The sequence below is a fragment of the Dermacentor silvarum genome, chromosome 6 (assembly GCF_013339745.2).
Source record: "Dermacentor silvarum isolate Dsil-2018 chromosome 6, BIME_Dsil_1.4, whole genome shotgun sequence".
In the NCBI taxonomy this organism is placed as follows: Eukaryota; Metazoa; Arthropoda; class Arachnida; order Ixodida; family Ixodidae; genus Dermacentor; species Dermacentor silvarum.
The window spans coordinates 167,892,569-167,916,345 of NC_051159.1; the positions used below are offsets into that span (position 1 = coordinate 167,892,569).

General features: G+C 46.7%; 1 protein-coding gene across 2 annotated transcripts in view; it reads left to right on the plus strand.

The window, feature by feature from the left end:
- Positions 1-835: 835 nt before the first annotated feature.
- The window catches only part of LOC119456361 (fibroblast growth factor 1), a 62,630-nt gene continuing 39,688 nt past the window's right edge, over positions 836-23,777 (plus strand). The window contains exon 1 of one of the 2 annotated variants that reach the window (XM_037718072.2): positions 836-1,480. In XM_037718072.2, coding sequence (XP_037574000.1) covers positions 1,436-1,480 — 45 coding nt within the window. In that variant the 5' untranslated portion in view covers positions 836-1,435. Of the gene's footprint in view, positions 1,481-14,351; positions 14,877-23,777 lie in introns of those variants that run through there. The other variant, XM_037718078.2, reaches the window with a different exon arrangement.

The following is a 23,777-nucleotide window of genomic DNA, read 5'->3' on the forward strand; positions in this document are numbered from 1 at the left end:
CTTTCATGAAGAATTCTTTCCCTTATTAAGTGTTCGAGAGAGAGAGAAACAACTTTATTGAAATTAAGATTGTGCTTGGTTACTGCGGGCGGACCCTTCTTCCAGGGCCCCACTGGCTTCAATTGTCTGGTCGAGGGTCACCAATTGGCTCCCCAAATCCAATTCGGAGAGTCGCGCATCCCACGACCAATTGTTGAATGTGTCGTTAAGTAGCGGCGAGCCGGCGTTTGCCGGGCGCTGCGTGCATTGGTAAGTTATGTGTTCGAGTGTTGAGGTGGAGTCGCACCACGGGCATCTGTCGCTAGTGTTTGTCGGGAATTAAGTGTACCAGCAATTCGAGTTGCTGATTGATTCGCTGCCACCCTACCAGAGTCTGCTGGCCCCCTGGTAGGTCAATTGGTAAAACGGCTGTCCTCAGAAAGCGGCGGAGTCGGTTTCAATCCCCTGACCAGGACCAATCCTTCCTTTCTGAGGAATTTGTATGGGTTCCGATGATTGGTGGCTTCAAGTGGATGGCATATTTCCGTTACATCAACGGGTCGTCAAACGTTGGCTGCAAGTCGCAACACCGTCAGCATGCTCGTACCTCAGTCTCCGAAGCGAAATAGGAGCGACCGTCGTGCCAGGTGGCGTCAAAGAGTCGAGCACCCGGGGCTCCAGGGTACTCGGCGCGTCTGCTGCTGCTGCTGTCAGGAGGAGTCGGGGAGGGCCAGCGACGACGCTGCCGGCGCCGCGCCGCGGGCCCTATTGCGCACGCCCAGGGCACTCGTCCCAGAACGGGACGGCGGTGGCGCTAAGGGGGAGGGGCATCCACCGCTGAGTGACGCACACGGCTCGCGCAACAGTCCCGCGCACAATCCGGAGACTCCGAGGCGGCACGGGCGCCGCAGTCGTGCGAGAGTGCGCGCGTCTCGCCAACACGAAACTTGTCGCGCTCTGATGGTCAGGTGGACTTGAAGAGGCCGGAGGGGGTCGATGGATCCCGGCACGCGGAATCATCGTGGGCTTCTGTCAGCGACGATACGATTCTACAGAGGAGGCGACAGCGGCTGCGAGAAAACGTGCGGGAGGGTGGCGTGGGTGTGACTACAACGACCGAGATTTTATTTTATGGTGTCTTTTTAAATTCTGATTGTGATTTCTGTAACCAGTGTTGGCGTAGTGGGCATTCGTTGCTGTTACGTTGTTTTTCGCTCGAATGTGCCGTGTATAGCGTTGGAAGAAGAGGAGTCGGGTTGTGACGCGTCGCATATCGTGCTGTACCAAGAAACTTGGTGGTGTTGGCTGGACTCGCCGGGCGACCATGTTTCTCTGTATGACGTCGACACTCTGCTCGCGCTTCGGCGACGCTTGAGTATACTCGAGGCGCTGTGCCTGTCTTCGATTTGCTCTGGCCTGAACTTCCGCACGAGGCGGGACCAAACCGGATGTGAAAATGGAAGAGGAGGAGGAGCAGCACGGGCAGGACGACAAACCAGAGGTAACCGGCTTTTTGGACTTCTGCGTCGTGTTCAAACAGATTTCACTGGCGTAAAGCAGTGAGTGATAGTGTGCGTTTTGTTTTGGTTGCAATGATGGTTAGAATCTTAAGGTTTTTCTGGCAGTTTTCAAGCGCGAGCCCACACGGCTCGCGCTTTGGGATTGAAATTGTATTCAAGTTAATAACGATAATACACCCGATAAAAATTGAAGCAGTAAGCGTAAGCCCCTTATAGGGATGTTCACAAAGTTATAGCGAACCGGACCTTCCCCTGTGGTTAACCTCCCTACCTTTCCCCTTTTCTTCTGTGTGTATCTCTCTCTATAGCAAAGTCTTTGTAACCGCACGTTATGCATCTTTGCAAACAGTTTTGTTTTTTTTTTCGGCGAAAAAAAAAAAAGTTGCATTAGCGGTGACTGCGCATAACGCTTGCCTTCGGTTTGGGGCTTGTTCGTTCTTGCGCTGAAACGGTTGCCAGTGTCGTTGACCTATTACGTTTCTTGTTTCCCACAGTTTACTGAAAGCAAGGTAATTTAGTAGAAATCATTTCTTATTATTTTTCCTTAGCAAGAAGCTTTACTTGTATTTTTTTTTTCACAAGTCGACGAGACGTCAAATTATAAGGCGACAGGAACGGTTACCATGAGGCTGGTTGCTACAAAATTTGTCTTTATTAATACGTTGAAGCTGTTTCATGTGCCCGAAACGTTCTCTTGAGAATGGATTGGGCAATCTAAAATTAGCGACAGAACATAGTAAGCAAAGTTCTGTGAAAGGAAATTTATGCGGCATCAGTCGCATTTGGACCGAAACCAGGTTGTTGTCTCTTTCTTTCTGTTCTTCGTTTTGCGTTTGCTTAGCTACATAAAAAATAATTATAATGCTCCTCTCGCTCAATGTATACACAGCAATTAACAGTAGTGTTATCGCGCCCACAGTAGCATATGAGTGATATTTGCGCATCTGGTGTTGATCGTCCAAAATACTCGCAGTGAACTATGAGAGATGCTGTAGTGTAGGACTCCTGATAAATTTCGACCACCAGCGCGGACCTAAACCTAATCGCACTAGCGCTTCTGCTTTCTGCCTTCTCCGAGACGCCGCCACTGCGGTCGGGATTCGATCTCACGACCTCTCCCTCAGCAGAGGAATGACACAGCCACGAGGTTTGGACTGACGTGATTTGCGTGGACCGATGGGGCCCCTACAATACCACGATATTGCGAGATGATTGCCATTCCAGATACTCGGGATGCTATTCTCAAAGAGGAAGACCTAGGAGGGAGCAACACGATTGAAACCAAACAAGTTGGTCCAACACGTGATCGTCACGTCAGAGCACGCGTTAGCTTTAAGTGATCTCGCTGTGCAGGCGTTGCAGCGGGCATAGCCACGACAGAGAAGCTGAACTAGTGAGGCATCGATTAAGCGCCATCGGGCTGCGAAAAATTCCCGGCCAATACGCCGATACTCGGAGGTCATGTGATGGGCCGACTTTTCTAGGGAATAAGCGATGGGAATGGCATCACAGATAGTTGGCTTTAAAAGGTTGGCTGTGTGACGTAACGCTCGGTAGTAGTTTATTTCCTTCCTCCGTGGCTATTCTGGACACTGTCAAATTCGTCCATGTCGGCCTTTTTAGCGAATCAGAGAGGCTGTAGCAACTCTGTGAACCAATCAGAGAAGACAATATGGTGAATTCGACAGTTTCCAGAATGACACCCTCGGTCATGCATGCAGCTGTGCGGCCGACAAGCATGGAGGAAGGAAATAAACTAGGAGGGAGCATTACTTCAATCAGCCAGCCTTGACATGCCAACTCCTCGTGCAGCCATTCGCTTCGCTTTGTCTCTCGATGTGTCGGCCCAACGCGTGACCTTTGAAACTCTGTGTATTGGGCAAGAATGTTTGGTTACCAGCAGTTTTCAATCTATGCGCACTTGTTCGGTTGTTCTGCCTGCAGAGCGTGCTGTGCGGGGACTGACCGGGAGCACTGAAATCTACCGCGTGCTCTGACGTTACAATCATGTGTTGGGCCGACTCACTTGGCTTCCATCACGTTGCTAAATGCTCTCTCCTAGTTGTTCTTTTTTTAGTCTTTTTTCTCTCTCTTTTTTTTCTCTTTCTCCATGCCGACAAGTCATGAACTCGTCAACTCTTTCGACACCCTGCCCACCCCGGTTACCGCGTTTTCTTTTCTCAAATTACAAAGCACTTTAGAAGCCTTTCAATTCTACTGGATGCAAGTGGTCTGGCATGTATGTTTTGCGGACTGCGGAGCGATCTCTCGACCCGTAATAAGGCGGTAAAAATCACAACAAAAGCAAGATGGACGCATGTGCGCTGGGCAGGTGCTATACTATAACGCTGTTTGCCCTTCTTTTTATCTGTTAAATTTGTCTGACACGTGCCGCGGCAGGTCGGCGGCTATAGCCTTTTGATGCTGAGCAGAAGAGCGGGAGAACAACTTGTTCTGGGGCAGCGCGTGTAAATGTTCCCTGCTCTGACAGTTTTGGCACTGAGTGGTTCTTCGCCATCACTGTATAGTGACACTTCGAAAGGAACACCTCTTTACTGGATGAACTCGGACTTGTATGATAGGCGAACACTGTATAGCTACCGAGAACTTCGTGCGTTCGACGCCAGTCGGCGCGTGGCAGGGCTTTAGTCTCATTAAAATAAAATAAAAAACGCGAAAACAAAGCACCTATCTGCTACAGGTTAAGAATTCCTGGTTGGGCTAGTTGGTAAGCATTACCACAACTTTATTGTGGTCAGAATTAAATTGGAGTGCTTTGCTATCCTACTATTGGTCCAGATGCGGCTTTGTGGTGTTAAAATTCGGTCGAACAATGCGAACGTAGACCGGTCGCCGCTGTGTGGCCGGACGAAAGAGCGTGGGCGCGCGCAGCAGTTTAATGCATCTGAACTGTCTGAACTCTGCTTCCCGAAGAAACATTTGTTTAACTATATAAGCTACTGTTTGACTGTCTATCCGATGCAGATGCGTAGAAAATAAAGAGATTGACCGCTTGCGAAAACAAATAGCGTTGCGAGCGCGAGTAATAGCTACGCGCAGACGTCAGTCTAAAATTACGCCTGCAGCCTACCGGTTCCCCAAGTGGTCTATACCGGGCATCGCGCGTAAGCGGCCCCGTGCGGCACTTGATGTTTCCCGCGTCCAGCTGGAAGCGATAAGTTCACGCGCACGGAGGCGTACCCCGCACAAATAGTGCCGAGGCAAGATAAAGAAAATAAAGGCGTCTCGCAGAGTTGAATATGGAAGTCCCACAATAATGCGGAAGGCGCGTGCGGAGGGCGCTTGCGATTATATAGCAACCGCCAGCTCAAAACTGCTGATGCAGGTACCTTCCGCTCGAAGAAAGGAAGCCCGAAGGTAGGTTGAAAGAAACAAGTTATATTGTAAATCCAAAGCAAAGAAAGGAAAAGAGAAAGAAACTTAAGAAAGAAGCTGTAGTGATGTGAAAGGAGAAGATGGGGGTTGGTCGGAATGGCGCGCTCCTCTCGTGCTTCTCCTCACTGGAGTCACGGGAAAGGGAAGAGCTACAGCAGAGGAAAGGAAGGTGTGCAGGTGATTATGCAATAGTACAAAAAAAAAAACTATAGACTTACACTATGTTTGCAAACATTGTAGCAGCGTCGATGTATTCAAGTTCCTATAGCGCCGTCGCTAGGCGCCGCCCACATTCGATGGCGCTTTCTTTCTTTCTTTCTTTCTTTTTTTTTTTTTTGCGCGGAAGAATGGAGAAATATTGAAATGCTTTTATAACGGCTTTATAACAAGCCAGGTGTTCTTTTCAGAAGCTACTGCGTTCAATACACGTATAGGTGTATACCACACGCGCATATTCAGGGTGTCCCATGCAACTGGTGCCACAATTAAAAAAAAAAAATGCGAGTGCCACGCGTAGCTCAATAGAACCAGTTTAATGTTGTTTGCCGTCACTTGGAGCAAGTCGGACCATTTTTTCATTACGCCTAATTACATAACGAGTTATTATTAATTATATAACTTCTCAAATATTATAATCAGAGCAAAATTGTCAATGAGAAAATTGTAGGCATTCCCATCCATCTTACTGTTGCTCTATATACGTGCTACATAATTTTTTTTTCCGAGCGTTAAACAAAGCCTGTCAAACAAGAAAAAGTACCGTGCGACTAGTCGCACAGCAATTTTTGCAAGCTTTTGCAGGATTCTTTCAGGCTTGGAAAAAACATTTATGTATAGCACGTATAGAGCAACAGAAAGATGGGTCTGTAATTTTCATGATGGCCTACAACTTTCTAATTGACAATTTATCTACGATTACAATATTTGAGAAGTTAGTCAAATAAAGTTAGGCAATGAATAAATTATAGTAAAAAACCGAATGCTAAAGTGTTTATTGAATTGCAGAGTCATTAGCCAAGGGTAATATTGAATCTGTGTTTTACGAAATTGAGTAGCCTCAAACGCAATACTGAATTTGACTTTTCAGAGTCTCAAATTCCTCTTCTCCAAAGGAGGCACTCTTAAATATGTCGGTTGCCACTGCTAGGCAGTATCACCATCATGGGCTGCCTCTATTTAAAATTTATTTTTGGCACTAGTTTTCCTCAACACGTCGAAAGAGCAGTTCAGGATAATCGTGAAGCCCGGGCCTCTCGCATGAAGTCTCGGCGGTCAACGTTCTTGCAGCCGAGCAGGATGTATACTCGGGTCTGCGCAAGCTTTATTGCAACATGATCTGATAAGAGTCCAAGCGGTCACCGATATTTTCACCACCGCCAATAGTTCAAGTATCGTAGTATAGAAATTGCCACCTGCTGCTTCAGCGCATGGCAAAGTCTGTGACATTCCTGTCAATGCGTAATATTATGTTACTTTTTGCATGAAGTAAATGTCTGACTCTTACAACTGTTCCAGAATTCGCTGGTAAAATATGCGTATCATACGATACCGAAAGACACCCGCTCGCTTCCTTATTATATTTGTCAGATTGCGTTCGAGAGAACGGCTAGCGAAAAGATAACAGAATTGCCAAATAGAAGCACAGCGCAGGCTCAAGTGGATAGTTACTTGCGTTTCCCGGCCGTATCGTAAAGCAAAAGACGTGCGTGTACTCGCGTTCCGAGTTTATTTTCCCGGGCAAGAATTTATGGCATCGCCGTGCGCCTCCTCGTAGAGGACAAGGTCGTTTTTCTTCCACGGAGAGCTGTGGTATTTGTTTCGAAGGGAAACACACGCAGTCGACTCGCCATGGTTTTCCTCGCGTTTCTGAATCCGCCGATCCACCGACGTTTGCGCTTCGCAGTGTAAAAAACAGGTTTTTCGTTTGCCTGCGTTTTATTATTGTATTCTCCAAGCGTGCTGCAAGAAGCGAGGGAACCACGGTGAAACTGAAGAAAAGGATTAGCGAAATACGTCCCCACCCTTTCGTCTGCACAGATGCTATTGGTACCAAAAGGTTGCGAACTATGGCAGCAAATAGAAGGTAGTTAAAAATAATTCCCTCGCAGCCAAGGCGTGTACAGCAGAGAGAGAGGGAGAGAGAAATAAAAGACAGAGAGAAAAGAAAGAGAGAAGGCAGGTGTGTTAACCAGAAAAGCATCTGGTTGACTACCCTATACGCTTGGGGAGGAGAAACAGCAGAAATTCAAACTAAGGTACAGCTGGCAGAAGCTAATCCGCAGCCATCCACTATAAGGTATCGTGCATGCATAGCTCAGATTTGTCTATGGGACAATAAGCACACAATCAATCAATCAATCAATCAATCAATCAATCAGAAGTGAACGGCGATAAGTCAGTGTTAGGGACCGAACCGACGACCACCACCATCACTGAGATCCGCACACGTCGCGAGTTTAGTGCCTCTCAATGACGTATTGTTCTTGCTTTCTCTTATCTGCAACCTATGTCAACAAAGACGTCATCATACAAGTATTCTCTTGCAATTAAATTATCTTAAGTTTTCATTTTATCTTCAATTAAATCAAGAAAATAAAATAGTTTGTTCCATCAAATCAAGGATACCTCTGTTTCCAATGTTTCTTTTTCTTCCTCCATGCTTACTGACCTCTCAGGCTTCACTTAAAGAGAACCTCGTTTCCTTTGAATTTACGTTGAAACGCGCGTAATTCGGATTTGTGCGCAATTCACAGTGCCGCCTCCGACTGCCCCAGGAGCGCGCGGTTGGACCAGAACCTCGCCCGAGGCTGCTTTTATCAACTATAAGATATACGTTCAGTTCACTTCACCTAACCTGGATTTGCCGACGAGGTATCGATATCCTGGTAGGAATACGCGCTGCGTTTGCCGCGATTTACACGGGCGCTGCGAAATGCGTGCTTTCATCGATGTCGTATATAGTGGCACCGATGCACTACTATATATGGGGAACCATAGAGACTGCATATATATATGCACTTCCGAAACTGCCCAGTCGCGAGTTTACGTGCAAGTTTTCGCATGAGCGCTGAGAGAAATTGAAACCCCTGGCTCCGTACTAGAAACAGTCCGTTCGCATTTGTAACGTCAAGCGAACGTATTTAACATTGCATGTCCATCGATCTGTTCGCGCTAACCCGCGCTGCTCTTGTTTCCGAGTACAATTAAGTGCGAACTGTTTCTTCAAATATAGAGCTGAACACTGATCTGTGGGGCTTAACGTTTGCTGCGTCTCTTTGCCTTAGCCGCGCTCACTTTTGTTATATACGAGGACAGTTACGTAATCTGGAGGAACCAGTAATACACGGCTTGTCAAGCTCATAAGTGGGTGTGTACCATAAGTTGGCAACCAGAAGCAGCTGGTTGCGCCGACAGGGAATCGCATTCGGCCGCACCATAGTGAGCCCACGCGAGCGCGGTGCGAGTCTTGGGAAAAGTATCTGCGCTGTGTGGTTTTGCGTGACATGTTGGGAAGCAGCTGGAGCTGAGCTTTGCGGCAACGTACTCGAATGGCGCCGCAGCTGATCCAGATTCGAATAATGAGCCGCCGCGGTAGCTTAGTGGCTATAGTGGCGTTGCGCTGCTAAGCTCGAGGTCACGGGTTCGGTCCCGGCCGTGGCGGCCGCATTTCGATGGGGGGCGAAATACAAAAACGCTCATAAGTGCACGTAAGAGAACCCCAGGTGGTCCAAATTAATCCGGAGTCCCCCACTGTGGCGTGCCTCGTAATCGGATCGTTGTTTTCGCACGAGACAACCCAGAATTTGATTTAAGAAGCGAATATTTCCACGCTCTTCTCCCACTCTGTGTTTCTGATATTGGGCACGTATATATAACGCCGTATATACGTCATTTTAGGTCAGGTAAAAGACTATAAAAGCTGTCGCTGCGCCAATAAGTCTTTCTGACAGGAACTTCCTGCTTTCGCGTGTGTCTGTTGTCGAGATGTTTGCGCTTACAGCAGCCAGCGATAAACATGTCCCGAGCGGTTTACTCACTGTGCTCGTAAAGCAAAACGCCTTTTAAGGAATGTGCCAGCGTGGCCATGTTTGTGAGCTGTACGGGCTCGTTGGCGTTGCCGCGTGCTTATCTGCCAGGCAAGCTCTGAGAAGACGATCATCTTGCAGTTTTCTGACAGATAACGACCTGCACGCGCTGTTCTCGCGCGCGCATGGGTCCTCCGGTCAGCCAAGCAAAACGCGCTTTGTTCAGCCGTTTTTTTTTCTGTTTTTTTTAATAGATAAGTGCACCGATAGGCTTGAGTAGGCAATTGATTTGTCTGGGTTGCAGAAGCCTCTTCAGTCGCCTACATGGCATATCGATGCACTCTGGACGTGCAGTCGTCCAGCAGTCGTATAAAGAACTCCGACTGGATGGGCTTCAATCACTTAAAACCAAGTGTAGCACTTAAAACCAATTTTGAACAGTCAACTGACTGTCCATATGGGCAACTAATAATTAAACTACATTGTCCCTACATGTTTTGTTGTAGGGACATAACCTAGAGGCATCCTATACAATCGTCGTCATATTCATCTGTTATGTCCCCTGCAGGATGAATGCTTCCACCAAAGATCCCAATTATCCCTATAGATCTCGCGTCAGCTGACACGATTCTATGCCTGCAAAGCTCCTAATTCCATCACATATATACACTCAACACAATAGCTGAATAATTTTTAAGGTCATAAGTCCGTAGATCTTGAAGAAGGTGAATCGATCAGAAACAACCTGTGGACATTACAGAAAATAAATGTAAATGAGCATTTTATTGAGGGAAGAAAAACATTTCTGCAAGGATACACTCATGCGCTCGCTAACGTCACTCGATCCTCGAATTTGAAGTGACTTCAATTTGCAAATGATACCTGCATTTACTGACGTCAAGATAAGCCCATTGACCACGGTAATCCGCTTACACAGCTATGGACGAGAATAATGACAAGACAAACCCATTTTTTTAGAGAGCAGCTCTTAGGCGCCCGTTCCTGCAGCGAGCATCGGCGTCGGTGTCCCTCGGCGTCCTTCGGCGTAACCAAGCGAACGAGCACAGCGAAGGATGAAAAAGCGAAGGCGTAGCGCAGCGGGAGATGAAATACGACGATAGCGAAGAGAGCGCGAGGAGGAAAGCGGAGGAGGAGTGTATGGCGAAAGCGTGATAAGAAAAGCGTAGTGCCGCGCAAGGCGGGCTCTGCGGCGACGATGGCTTGGCACCAGAGTAGCGCGCCTCGTCTGTTCACCGATGACGCCAACGAAAGGGCATGCGGCGAGCGCGTCCACCAATACCATATATGGAAACAAAGCGTTGCATGAGCGGGGGTCTGTCTGCGGCGGCTGCCGTGAATCACGCTCACACGATTAGCGAGGCAATCGCGCCACACATCGCTCCGTTTGCAACGTGCCGCACGAGACAGGTTGTCCGCGTCAGCCAATATATTGCCACGTGTACTTGTTTATCTTTCACCTGTGACAGCTCTTCACCGGCTAACAAATGTTATCGTTATCGCTCGGCGCAGGACGCGCCTGTATCGGAAGTTTCTAGAACGTTATCGATGCTTCTTTCCGTTGCCTCTTTTCACCGACGCTTATGTTATCTGATTGTATGACCGACGCGAATTGTCTAGAACTTTCTGGAAGACCCGCGGGCATCAGGGATTAATCTGGAACCTTCGATGACTCATGTATAAAGAACCCGACGCGTTTCGCCGCTGATCAGATTTTCGACGACCGCCGACTGTGTTCGCCGCTTTCGTTGTGCTTTGAGTGTAGCTTGCTTTTGTGGGCACAGGTTCGCCCAGTAAAGAATCAGTTTCGTCATACACAGTTTTACGACTGTTTTCTTAAGCGTCACTACTACGTGACAATATCGCGAAATGGAAACACATATAGAGCTGCTCTCAAAGTTCGCATTAGGGAGTATCGTAATCGTCGGTGAGTTTTTTTTATTCTGATATTTTTTCCGGCTCTGAGTGGTTTTAGCTTAACGCGCTCATCTCCAATCTATTGCATTTTACCTTTTAACCCTCCGTGCTTTCTTTCAGTGTGCGCTTCGCTACTGGAAATAACAAAAAGCAAGGCATAAGCCTGAGAACTCGGTACGCTACTGCAGGCATACAGTTTCCTACAATAGTTACAGGTAGCTCTGGCGCTAATGTCTACGGCAGCTGCACATGTAGCAGTTCAGCCAGCACAGCAATGGTGGGATATATAGTATACATGGATTTGCCTACACCTCGCCCCTCTGGCTTCAAACGACTTTGTCACCTTGAGAATTGACAATTTTGTTTTTTTTTAAATTATCCGTTGTAAAAGCAACAACTACCAATAATTATCCATGAGTCGAGACTTGTTACCTTGCCGTGTTTATAAAAATATGATTTCAATGAAATTCAGGAAGATATAGAGCGTAATAAAAGAACGCTACAAGGACGTCTCAAGCCACAAGAAGGTTAGACAAATCCATATAATATCCATCATTCCCATCGTAGCTTAACGACCGAAGCGCCATAGTTCCCTATACAGTAATCGTTGTTGGAAGCTCTACGACACCTGGCGCGGCCATTGTCGTGACAGCCCCCCCCCCCAGGCGTCATTTTATTCCAGCGTATCCGAGAGCGGCGGCGATCAAAAGAGCGGGTGCTCCGAAAAAGCAGCTGCATGCAACGCCTATACTGATAGAGGTGGTTATGACGTCACTGGTTACGCTACCAGATCATGCAATGTAGGCAGTAAATAAAGCTTTTATGGCCATCATATATGGACTGGGATAAACACAAGCCGACATTGGTACCTTGACTCTCGCTTTCGTCCTATAAAGGCTGGTGCACATGTGTCTGCAGATGACGGTCGGGAGTTGTTAAGATTTCCCGTAAATTGTAAATGAACACAAAAGTGTGCTCTCTTGAAGGAAGCTTCGGTGAACAGTTTGACGAAATAAATATTTAAGTTTTATTGCGATAGCAATTATGTGGACACTTCAACCGGATTTATGCCGTCGGCGTCGCCGTCGCCGTCGCCGTGAGGTTCCCTATAGATAAAATCTTCGCCGTGCGCCGTATGCCCGAGCGGAAGCGTGCGGGCACGCGCGCTATCACGGAGAGCGAACGCACTCAATCTCCCACGCGCAAGCAAGGAAGCCGGAAGCCAGCGCCAAAGGGAGCGGGGGGGGGGGGGGGGGGCGCACTTCTCCTCTGCCAACAACCGCGCTCGTCTCGTCCGCACCGTCTCTTATCTCCCCACGGCTCTGACCTTTATGCGCCGTGCATTCGCCGCTCAGTTTCCGTTGCAGCGATAGACCGCACGTACCTTCGCCGCTGCGGCGTATCCGCTTGCTGCCAGCGTTTTGACAGTCGTTGTCTGCAGTCATTCAGTGTGATCTATTCACGTTTGTTTGTGCGCGCTCACACCACGCTTGTTCATTCAGTTAGTAATAGTCGGGCCACATTTTCCAACGCACGCTACACATGCAATGCTGCCCGGATCGGCAGTGCAGAGCTACAGGTGTGTCCCTTCGCACGCGTTGCCCACGGGAAGCGCTTCTCATCAACACCACGGTTTCACACGCGCCTTCTCGTGGTCATCGAGTCTCTCTTCATGTCGGTCTACTTACGCCGCAGCCACCTGCTTACTTAATCAGCTCATGTTTACTACAATTCATATTGCTACCAAAGCCGCTCACCTTACTTCGTATGACATTGCTGTGTTGCTATCGCATTCATTGCTTCGCCCTTAGGGCGAAACTGTGACATTTTTTTTTTCTCGACGATGAAAGAAGTATTGAGTGCGTGGGACAGAACATTGAAAGGCATACACCGTCCTGGCTTATTGATAGCGAACTATAGTTTTGCTTGCTGAGCAGCTCCGAGTAATTTCGATTCATGCTGCGCTTGATGAATGGACCGGTGCACGTTTGTTCTGTGTCCGTTCCAAGCTCGTGCAGAACCAGTGATAGCCTAGAAAAGCAAACGGAATGTTGTCGATGTTGAGCGAACAAAAGTAATCGTGCTTTTGGTGCCATATGCAGGTGAACTAAAAGGTAAATAAGGAAGAGAGGAGTTACGCCGATGAGTGGCAACGGAGAATCACAGAAGCCTGTCGTCCTTACAAAATGTTGCAGGGCGTTTAGAGCCCGTTGAGGGGCTTGTCGAAGTCAGGAGCGTGTAACTAATACTTTCAAAAGGATGACAGTTTTTTGAAGCGGCAGTGAAACAAACTGTGAATATAGAGCACAAGCTCAAATAATAAACGACAACACTTGCACAGAGAAAATGTAAATTATAAATTAGTAAGTAAATCTATTATGCATATAGGTGGGGTGTTTTTATGATAGTAAACATTTAATAACGAGCAAGAAACAGAATGAGATATGGCTATTTACCTGCACCTCTCCACTCTCTCTCTCTTTCTCTTGCTTCGTTTTAAAGCTTAGTTTAGCTTTCTTTACTATAGAGTTATAGGAAAGGCACAGCAGTACACGTGCCATATACCCTTACTGAGTGAAGTGTTTTTTTTTTTCGGTTCCTTTGTTTATTTGTTTTTGTTTTCGTTTTAGTACGTACTGCGGCAATTTTATTACACACTTGCGAGCTCAGTCTCTACAGGAGTCACGATTCTGGACCGTGTGGGTGGGAAGACCATGATACGCGCACACGCACAGGGTATCGAGAAACGGAAAGTCGGCCCCGTATACAAACACGTGTTACGAGTATCCTTGGAGGCGGCGCACCGGGGCTGTCATTGCGTGCCTGTCAAAACGTGAGATACGTCGTGTGCTCACGACAAGGGAGCAGCCGCGGCCCATGGACCTCGTCTTATACGAAGGCTCTATTTTAGCCTCGTCGGGCCACTCGAGGGACAAGCAAGCGGCGTGAGTCTGCGTCGCCTGCTATAGAGCTGGCTCGCACGCACGCCTGCACGCACGCACACACGCACATGTTGGCGGAAAAACTTGCGTAGGTCTGCGATATAGGGTGGCTAGAATTGTAGTCATCCTACCTGCAAAAAAAAAAAATGACAAGAAAGCAAGCAACACTATACTGTACGCTTGCGAACACGATCAGCCCGATCACCAGCATTTCAAAAGAAAAGAAAGCATCTGGCGAACGATTAGTGCGTGCTCTGTGACGTAGTGGCTACGGCTGAGAGCGAACATACGCGTACAAACACAAATACAGACACGCACGCACGTCCTCCGATGTCGTGCGCCCTCCGTCAACCCACGCAACGGCGGCGACGGCGCTGCCAGCGAGACCTGCGCGCTTTTTGGCACCTTTCATTTTTTTTTTTCCACGTTCGACCGCGCCGCCGAGCCGAGATGCGCCCCCGCGCGTGACGTTGCCGCGATTTCGTGACAAAAATAAATAAAAGCGCAATAACGGTGATAGAGGCGCTGGGCAGGGCTGGCGCACACGAACGCGCCCACCCACTCGGTCGGGACCGCGCCGGCAGCGCCGGTCAGAGAGCGAGTGTTCGAGCACCGGCCAGTTTCTGTGGCTCGCCTCTGATACGTCGGTGAATTGCGCGCCCGCGCGGAGTTCTTCAAGCCCCGGACGGTCCGTGTTCGCGCACCTGTGAGCGCTGTCTGTGCCTGTGTGTGACCACACGAGCTGGCTTGAGAGTCCTTGCCGCGAGATTATTGTGGTTTCGTCGCCACCAGCGACGTTTGCCTGCATGGGTTGAATGAAAACAAGAGCAGTTGGCGTCCTCCAGTGCGTTTCAAGAATCGATTCGCTCACACCTCGCCGGGTGCGTTCGGTCGTCCTGTTTTGAGGTCGCGATTACCACTTGTCCCGATTACCAGTTGTCCCGAGTTGTCTCGATTGCGGAAAGTGGCTAACACGTGTACGATACAGTCGTGTTAACGCTGCGGAGGAGTGAAGTTTGGGGAGTAAATTTTGCCACCAAGCGCAGTTTTGTGGGAGAACGGAGGAAGATACAATAAAGGTAAGCCAGATGTTTTTATTTGGTTTTGAGATTCAGTTGTATGCCACCATATTCACTATTGTATGGCTTATTTAAGTTCTATAAATAGTTTTCTTCTTTGCTCTCCGCTTTCTGTTATGCGCTCTCCTTGTTACTCCCTCCCCCACTGCTGAGCGCCGTTCAAGTGTCGATCAGCTGTCTGCGCTAGACAGTATCAGTGCGGTCGGCAGTAAACTACCTTTCCTCCCTCCCTTTTTATTTAGTTACTTATTATGTCCATCGTAAATGAAGGAAGGAAGGAAGGAAAGAGTGGAGAAGGAAAGGCAGGGAGGTTAACCAGTTCAGCACAACCGGTTTGCTACCCTACACATGGGAGCGGGATGAGGGGGAATGAAACATGGGGAGGAGAGAGAGAGAGCACATAACATCCATCGTAAAACAAACAATCGATTACTACTACTACAGTTGTACAGAAAGTATATCAACTTTTGTCGAACCGTTACACGTGCAGTTTATATGAGCGAGTTCGATAGTTTCAAAGAGAGAAAATCCAATCCGTGGCCCTATTTTTTTATTGCGAACCGCAATAGACGTTTCATGTGAAGTGGAAGAATTTACCAGCTATCAATGAAACGTTAAAAGAGTCTCTACTTACAACACTTGAATATTACCCCCCCCCCCTCTTTTTTGTTTTTGTTTTATTGCGATAGCAATTATATGGACACTTCAACCGGATTTCTGCCGTCGTCGTCGCCGTCGCCGTGAGGTTCCGTATAGATTGCAAGGGCGATAAAATCGTCGCCGCGCGCCGTATGCGCGAGCGAAAGAGCGCGGGAGACGGAGGGCGAACTCCCCCGCGCGCTATCACGGAGAGCGAACGCACGGTGGAAAGCAAACGCGACCGTCGCCCGAAAGGCTGTGGGGGTATGGGAGGGAGACAGGGCGGCGCTGTGCTCCGGCACCAAAGGCGTATCTTGCCACTCAATCTCCCACGCGAAAGCAAGAAACGGGAAGAGAGGGGGAGGGGGGGGGGGGGCAGCTTCTCCTTTGCCCGGTGGTGCCGGTCACCCGCACCGTCTCTTATCTCCCCATGGCTCTGACCTTTGTATGCGCTGTGCATTCGCCGCTCAGTTTCCGTTGAAGCGATAGACCGCGCGAACCTGCGCTTGCTGCCAGCGTTTTGACAGTCGTTGGCTGCGGTCATTCAGTGTGATCTATTCATGTTTGCTTGTGCGCGCTGACACCACGATTTTTAATTCAGTTAGTAAGCCAATGTGTATAAGTTTATGCAGCCGATAAAACTACTATCCCTACTCCGAATAGCTCTCTACTAATTTGCTATCGCAATCGATGCTTCGCCTTTCGGGCGAAACTGCGGCATTTTTTTTGTAGGGAGAACTGACACGTGTTCTCTCAGAGAACAATCACTCAGAGCCACTTGGTGCCGTTCAAGAACTCTATACGCTCATATTGATTCGTTTGTCTTATTGGAAGGTGAGCGACAGAATTAAATAACATACACACTCGCACGAAAAAGTGATTTTGTCCCGAAAGCGTGAGCAAATGGAGAAGTCCTTGCGCGAACACTCAGATCCAATAAGGGACGCGCCATTGGCCGACTGAAGTATAGGGTATGCTCAATACGGGACAATCCTATAGCAGCCCCTCATAGAGGACACGTTCCTGTCCTCTAATCACGGGATGGACGCCTGTAGAAAGACAAGTTTCTATGGGTAGGCGCGTGGATTGAAATAGCACGCGCGGCGCGCCTGAGAAACCCAACCGGAACCAGAATTTTTATTATGCGGTAGTGAACAAAAATTTATGATATTTTGCGTTTGCGCCCTGTGAGCTAAACTTCCCAGAATTTTGGTGCCGCGTTTTGCCAGACCGTTAGCTATAGGGCAATAAGTCTCTTGAACGCACACTGCCGTCTTATTTTATTCACACCGCATAGCTCACCCACCATCACATAACTTGCGTATTCCAAGAATGTATCACAAAGAAAGCGTAAACAAGTATGTGCAAATGCTTGCGCGCTGATGAGAGAAACCTTAATGATAGGTGGAGAAGGTAACCGAGGAAAAGGCTTGGCATGCTACTACAGGTTTAAATAACAAGAAATCAAAGTACGAGAGAAAATAAAGGAACGTATGCACACGCATCCACTCGCAGAATAACTCGGAATGGGGCAGCAGTGAGCACTAAGAAATGAAGGAAATGGAAATTGGAGCATTATGGTAACGTCAATACCAAAATTGAGTCAATATTGTCCCTTTGGCTGCAATATACTGAGATGGATGACACTTTGGTTAATGACGGCGCCATAAAGCTCCACTTCTCACTTTTTTTTTTATTTCATAATGCTCATGCACTGCTGTCCCTTTCCGAATTTCAGATCGAGCGTCTGCTTCCTGCATTTTCTTACTTTTCTCTCGTCCTTTGATATCTTCACTAGCGTATCCTACTCCTGCTCTAGACGGTCTAGTGCCGACCCTATAGCACACACATGTTACAGATAAAAAGAAAAATGAAAGCGTTATAACGCCCTCTGATTGGTGCGAGGTGCCTGCAGACTGCTTTTCCTTTCGCACTACATACATCTCTGCAGTGTTATCACGTGGCCTTCGTCTTGATACGCGCTTCTCACGAATGTTCCCGCATTCTCAGCTTCGTTATTCTTAGCGTGACAAAGAGCTAGCATCAACCACCCTATCATGTCTAGGTGAAATCTGATCTAGCATGCAAATGAGGACATGTAGGTATTGTGTCGCACAGGCATATATAATAAGCTTTGCTTTTGCTTTTTACTTCGAAATCGCATTCGGATAACTTAATTATTATTATTATTATTATATGGTTTTTAGGAGATGTTGGCGCCTTTAATTGGCGCCGGCTACTCCTTTTCACATAGAGGTATGAAAAATGAAAGTTGAGTGTAGGGCTTGTTGGTTATTCATCATTGGGAACAGCGCAAGAATACGACGAAGACGAAGGGAGCATGAAGAACTACTCACTGCGCTGTACGTTCCACAAAAGTTTATTTCACCGGTATATAGACACGTTTTAACCCTATCACCAAAATAAAAATTAAATAAAAGAAAACAGGTACAGATACTGTTCTCATTTTCACATAATTATCGCATATTGGCAGTGTTTTCTAAAAAGTTTCTTTCTTTTTCCCAGAAGCTTACACATTTCTACCCGCATTTGCTATTTCGGCAACCTCGGAAGAAAATAAAATGTATACCGCTTGCGCGTCTGACCAGGACACTCTCTCTCTATGAATATTTCAAAGCTAGTTACTTATCCCGCAGAACTAACACCAATTGGGAACTGTAGAAAAACACGCTACTTAACCTAAAAAACAAGTACATCCCAACTATTTTGACAAAATCAGATAATAACAACACTTGGTTAAATAAAAATCTTAAGTCGCTCAAGTAACGTCTCTACAGACGGGCAAAGCAAACTAAGAATCCGACAACATGGCAGCTGTATCATACCACCAATGTGTAAAACCGTATCTCAAGGAACATGAAAAGATAATTTATGTTAACGGATCTCCTCTTGATTCTCCAATCTAACCCAAATAAATTATGGCGAATACTCTCCATGAAGAGTCAGCCTAGTGAAATCCAATTATAAAAAGCACACGGTGAGCCACTCAGCCCCGACAGACGTGCCACAGCTCTTAATGACTATTTCTGTTCAATATTCACAGCATCTAATTTGCCGAACATTTTCCCTATTACCAAGAACGAAATCGAATTTAGTGTAGAAATAATGTCAAACCTTATCCGTTCGCTTCCGATATGGTGATCAGATTAACAACAAGCTTCTCAAAAACACCGAAACGCCATCAAGCCATATACAATAACTGATATTCTCACAGTCCTTGGATACTGGTAATGTATACACTACAACTGGAAGAAAGCACAGATGGTGCCCATTTTCAAATCAGGTGCCTGCGCTAACCCCTCCACCTAACGTCCTACATACCTCACAAGTACACCCCTCCAAACTACTAGAACATATCATAGTATCCAACTTGATGACGCACCTCCAACTCATAAAGTTCTTTTTTTTTTTTCTGCAGTGGCATGGCTTTATAGGAAGTTACTTTCGTGCGAAACACAGCTCGCAGAATTCCCCCATGGCAGTAGATGGATCCCCAACAGGAACAATGTGCCATCTTAGACTTTTCTAATACATTTGATCATGTTTACCATAATATCTTCCTGATAAAGCTTTCATGTACTTGTCTAACCACCCACTTAAATGGATAGAGCATTTCCTGAAAGGTCGAATGGATTTGACATGTACTAATACCACAACTCTCCCACTTCTAACGTAACATCACGTGTTATAATACATAAGGAGCCAGCCTGTCACAGCTGTTTGTATTTTTAGTTTGTATTAATGATCTGCCGAATAAAATTAACTCGAAAGTGAGACCATCCGCAGACGATTGCATCTTTTTCCGTCCCGTCACCGACCAGGATGACATTATCGCCCTTCAAATGACCTAGATTCAATCACAACTTGATGCGGTACATAGTTCATGCTGTTAAACCTTAACAAGTGTAAAATCGTGACGTCTTCCCGATTACGCACCATAACACACCGTACATGTATGTTGGTGTTCAGATTACTACTTCACTATTTAAGGTTGTTTTAAGCGCATTGACGACGAGGACAAGCGAGTGGACACACACAAGCGTTGTGTGTGTCCACCCGTTTCTCCTCGTCTTTAATGCGCTTAAAACAACCTTAAGTATGTCTTATACCAACAAGGCCGTACGCCAACGCTTGTCCTTCACTAACACGAGTAACGCACATCGAAACTCTCAGTTCTGAAGCTTCGCGCACGCTCGAGTACTCGCAACGTAACGTTCGGAAATCATTTCCAGAGATGAAGAAACTTGCGTATACCTCACGTACATTCGACCTAAACTAGAATACGCATCACCTGTTTGGCAACCATCTCAAGTGTATAACATCACCTCCACCTTGAAGCGATCCAGAAGCGCGCCGCCCGGTTCGTCGCATCAGTCTATATATACTCAAGGCGCAATCTAGCGTTACACAACTAACGGGCACGCTCGACTTTCCATCACTTGCATCACGTCGCCTCATATCTCGTGTACGTATATGTTTCTTCGTACCTACCACTATCACCCGCTTCAAGGCGCATGCCTTGCTAAACCGCCTTTGCACAATTCCTCTCGCCTCAGTCACAACACCTTTAACGCACATCCCTAGTCGAACGTTACAAATGACAAATTCTTTCTTTCCACACTCAATAGCCTTATGAAATTACCTTCCTGATAGTGTCGTTACATGCAGCGATTGAAATGCATGTCGTGATAAATTAAAACGCTCCTTTACATAACATGCATGCGTTCTTTTTGTGGTAGATTATTCATTGCATACTTCAATCACTATTTCGTGTTGCACGTTCGATGATCCCGCCTTTTTAAAGCTAACCAGCGCTTGTATAACCTTGTTGGGTTTACCCATACTAGTGTCTTCTTACCGTTGTTGCAATTATCTGATGGCTCTTTCTTTTCCGTTTTACTCTTTTCGTTTGTATTGTGTTCTTGTGAGCAATTAAAGCATGTATGTACTCAAGCCTCTCCTTAGTATGTAACGCCTTCAGGTCTTTAAAAGAGAAATGACCTGACAGCTGAAGGTCATTTCTCTTTAAAGACCTGAAGGCATTACATACTAAGGAGAGGCTTGAGAAATAAACGAAATAAAATTAAATAGCACATTCGTGTAAAACATGTGTAAGCTGTCCTTCTGTAGCACTGTATGAACGAATGCAAAACAGTGTGCGACAGGGCGCACACCCAACTCTATTATCCTGCTCATTTCGGGATGAATGGTATGCAGGCACAGGGATGAGCTCCGCGTGTAAAAAATGATGATAGTAGACTTTATGAAACATGCACAAAAGAAAAGCTTTTCTGCGTAGTGATAAATGGTACAATGATAAACTGTCTTACATTAATGTTATACTAGCTGCGCGACAGTAGGTAGCTACAACAAAACGACTGGTGTTGTTCCGAACGAGTTCAAGTGCATTACTTAGGTTATCGTGGTTATAGGATCCCAAATTGAAGCAGCGTATTCCAATTTAGAGCGGAGAAGTATTTTGTATAGAAGCAATTTTAGCACAGTTAACTTTGCCGTAAGTATCCTAACATTCGATTAGCATTATTAATTATGTTGATGTGTGTTTTTTTGTATTAGATAAGAGGTTAGAGTGATGCCAAGATATCGATAGCACGAAACATGTTCAAGAAGAGTACTGTTAAGTTTATAGACTGGATGGCGTTCATGTTTGCCAGAGACACGCATGAGTTTGCACTTGGTAATGTTGAATTCCATTAACCATTCCCCCCCCCCCCCCCCAACCTGCTTAAGAATCTATAGGTCCGAATGTAGAATATGTTCGTCCTGTTCGTTACAAATATATCGATATATAACATGGTCTTAAGCGTAAAAATGTATATTATAGGAAACACAACTTGGTAAATCGTTAATGTAAATTAGAAAAAAATGGCAGGAACCGTTACATTACTAATAAACAGCAACGTGGGTTGTGTACCTGTTCAACTTGCGTGGTCTCTTCTCACGCGCGTATAGGCTCAAGTAAAATACATTTAACCTAATGATTCCGTTTTCTTAGCACGAGCTACGAGCGCTTTCTTCAGTGTTGTCATACTGTACCGAAATGGCGCTCATCGCCGCCTTCGGGTTAATAATTGAACAATTCTTTTAATAATTGTTTCACGATATTCCTGTCATTTCCATAGCTTTACTTGCTTTGGTGCCGGCTTCAAACGTAACCTAATATTTAGCGTTTCTTCTAAATGTCATTTTTACATGCTTTTTTAGGTCCTACCTACGTGTGCAAGCCAAAGTATACGTATATGAATAGGGACCAACTCGCTCAGCTTTCAGTTCTTTTGCTGCATGTCTTTGGCACTTTCGAATATTAGTCTTCGTTCTTCACTCTAAAGTTGATCAGCTGTTCATTGTTTGTTTGTTTTGGGAAATAATGTTCTGCTGCATATCATGTCTCTCTTGTTTAATGCCATATTTGTGTTCACTCAACATGCCATGGTGCACAACACTGGAGTAGGACACCACTAATTCCACGTTGTCGTACCTTAAATCTGGTTTCTTGGCCCCGTAATGCTGCAGATAGATTTTGATCCAGGACAACTTCCGATAATGTGTTGGAAATAAAATAAAATTGAATAGAGTTGAACCATCATCATCATCATCATCAGCCTATTTTTATGTCCACTGCAGGACGAAAGCCTCTCCCTGCGATCTCCATGTTACTCGTGTCTTGCGCTAGCTGGTTCCAATTTCTACCTGCAAATTTCCTAATTTCATCACCCTACCTAGTTTTATGCCGTCCTCGACTGCGCTTCCCTTCTCTTGGCACCCATTCTGTAACTATCGGTTATCTAACCTACGCATTACATGGTTTGCCCAGCTCCATTTTTTTTCTCTTAATGTCAATTAGAATATCGGTTATCTCCGTTTGCTCGCTGATCCACGCCGCTCTCTTCCTGTCTCTTAACGTTACGCCTAACATCTTTCGTTCCATTGCTCTTCGTGCGGTCTCGAGCTTCTTTGTTAACCTCCAAGCTTCTGCCCCATATGTTAGCACCGGGAGAATGCAATGATTGTACACTTTTCTTTTCAACGACAGTGGTAAGCTCTCAGTCAGGATTTGGCAATGCCTGCCGTATGCAACCCAATTTTATTCTTCTGTAAATGTCCTTCTCATGATCAGGGTCCCCTGTGAGTAATTGTCCCATATTACCGTACTGATTTACAGACTCCAGAGGCTGACTGGCGTTGTATGAACCTCGTTGTATGAAACCACAGCATTGCTAGAAATGCGCAAGGCATCTGAGGTTGCGTCGGCGATGTTGCACACATGCCAGGCGTGAATCAGACACGAGGGTTTCCAGTTCACCAGGCGACAGACACGAGACATGTCTCCCATCCCCCACGGTATCTGTGCGACGCAGATATGCAGCAGCAAGTTCTCGAAAGATGTGGAGGCAATCAGTCAAGTGCCGTTTGAACTCGGCTGATATGGAGCTCCATAATCTCCATATAGTATGAAACAGATGACAGCACGGAAGCAAGAAATAAATAATGTTTAATGTCACACCTTCGCCTCCTCCATTCCCAGCTCCGAGAGGGCCCCATCGTGAAACCCCGAGTGTGGGAGAGAAAGAAAGAGTGTATGAAAGGCAAGGAGGTCAATAAAAACAAAACAAAAAAAAGAAACGTAACAATTTGCTACGTTACATGGGGGGAGGTGGAGAAAGAAGGAAAGAATACATAGTTTGCACGTGACGTCATATCCGCCGCCTGCACCGACCGTCCGCCATCGCTAGGCACCTCGTTACTAGCCGCTGGCCCGCTGCGCTTGTGTTCGGCGTTCGCTTTACGTGTCAGCGCCGCATGTTTGCTGTGGTGAAAGCTTTGCGATGGCAAAAGCCAGGAGCCCTGAATTTTCCCTTCCTACATGGACGAGCTTGTAGGGCCGACGCGGGCTCGCTACGAAGAAAAGGTCGGAATGTGCGACGGCGTGGACCCTTACTAGCTGCACGTTGGCATTGAAACCATTTCAGGAGGTGCTCCCGGCCAGACGTACTTGGATATTATTATCTTGTCCCGTCCACCGGCTACGTCACGCTGAACGAAATAAAGGCTTACAAATCGCTGAAGGCGCACAATTCAGGAGCGGTTGGGTGAGGTAGGTTGCAGCGAAGCGCCTGTCGTCGGGTCTTACCATCGTCCTCGGCGAGGTGAGTCAATGAAAGCATATGTTCCTTGGCGTGCGGCAGAGAAAACTCTCAGTATTTTTTGTGCTGCTCCATT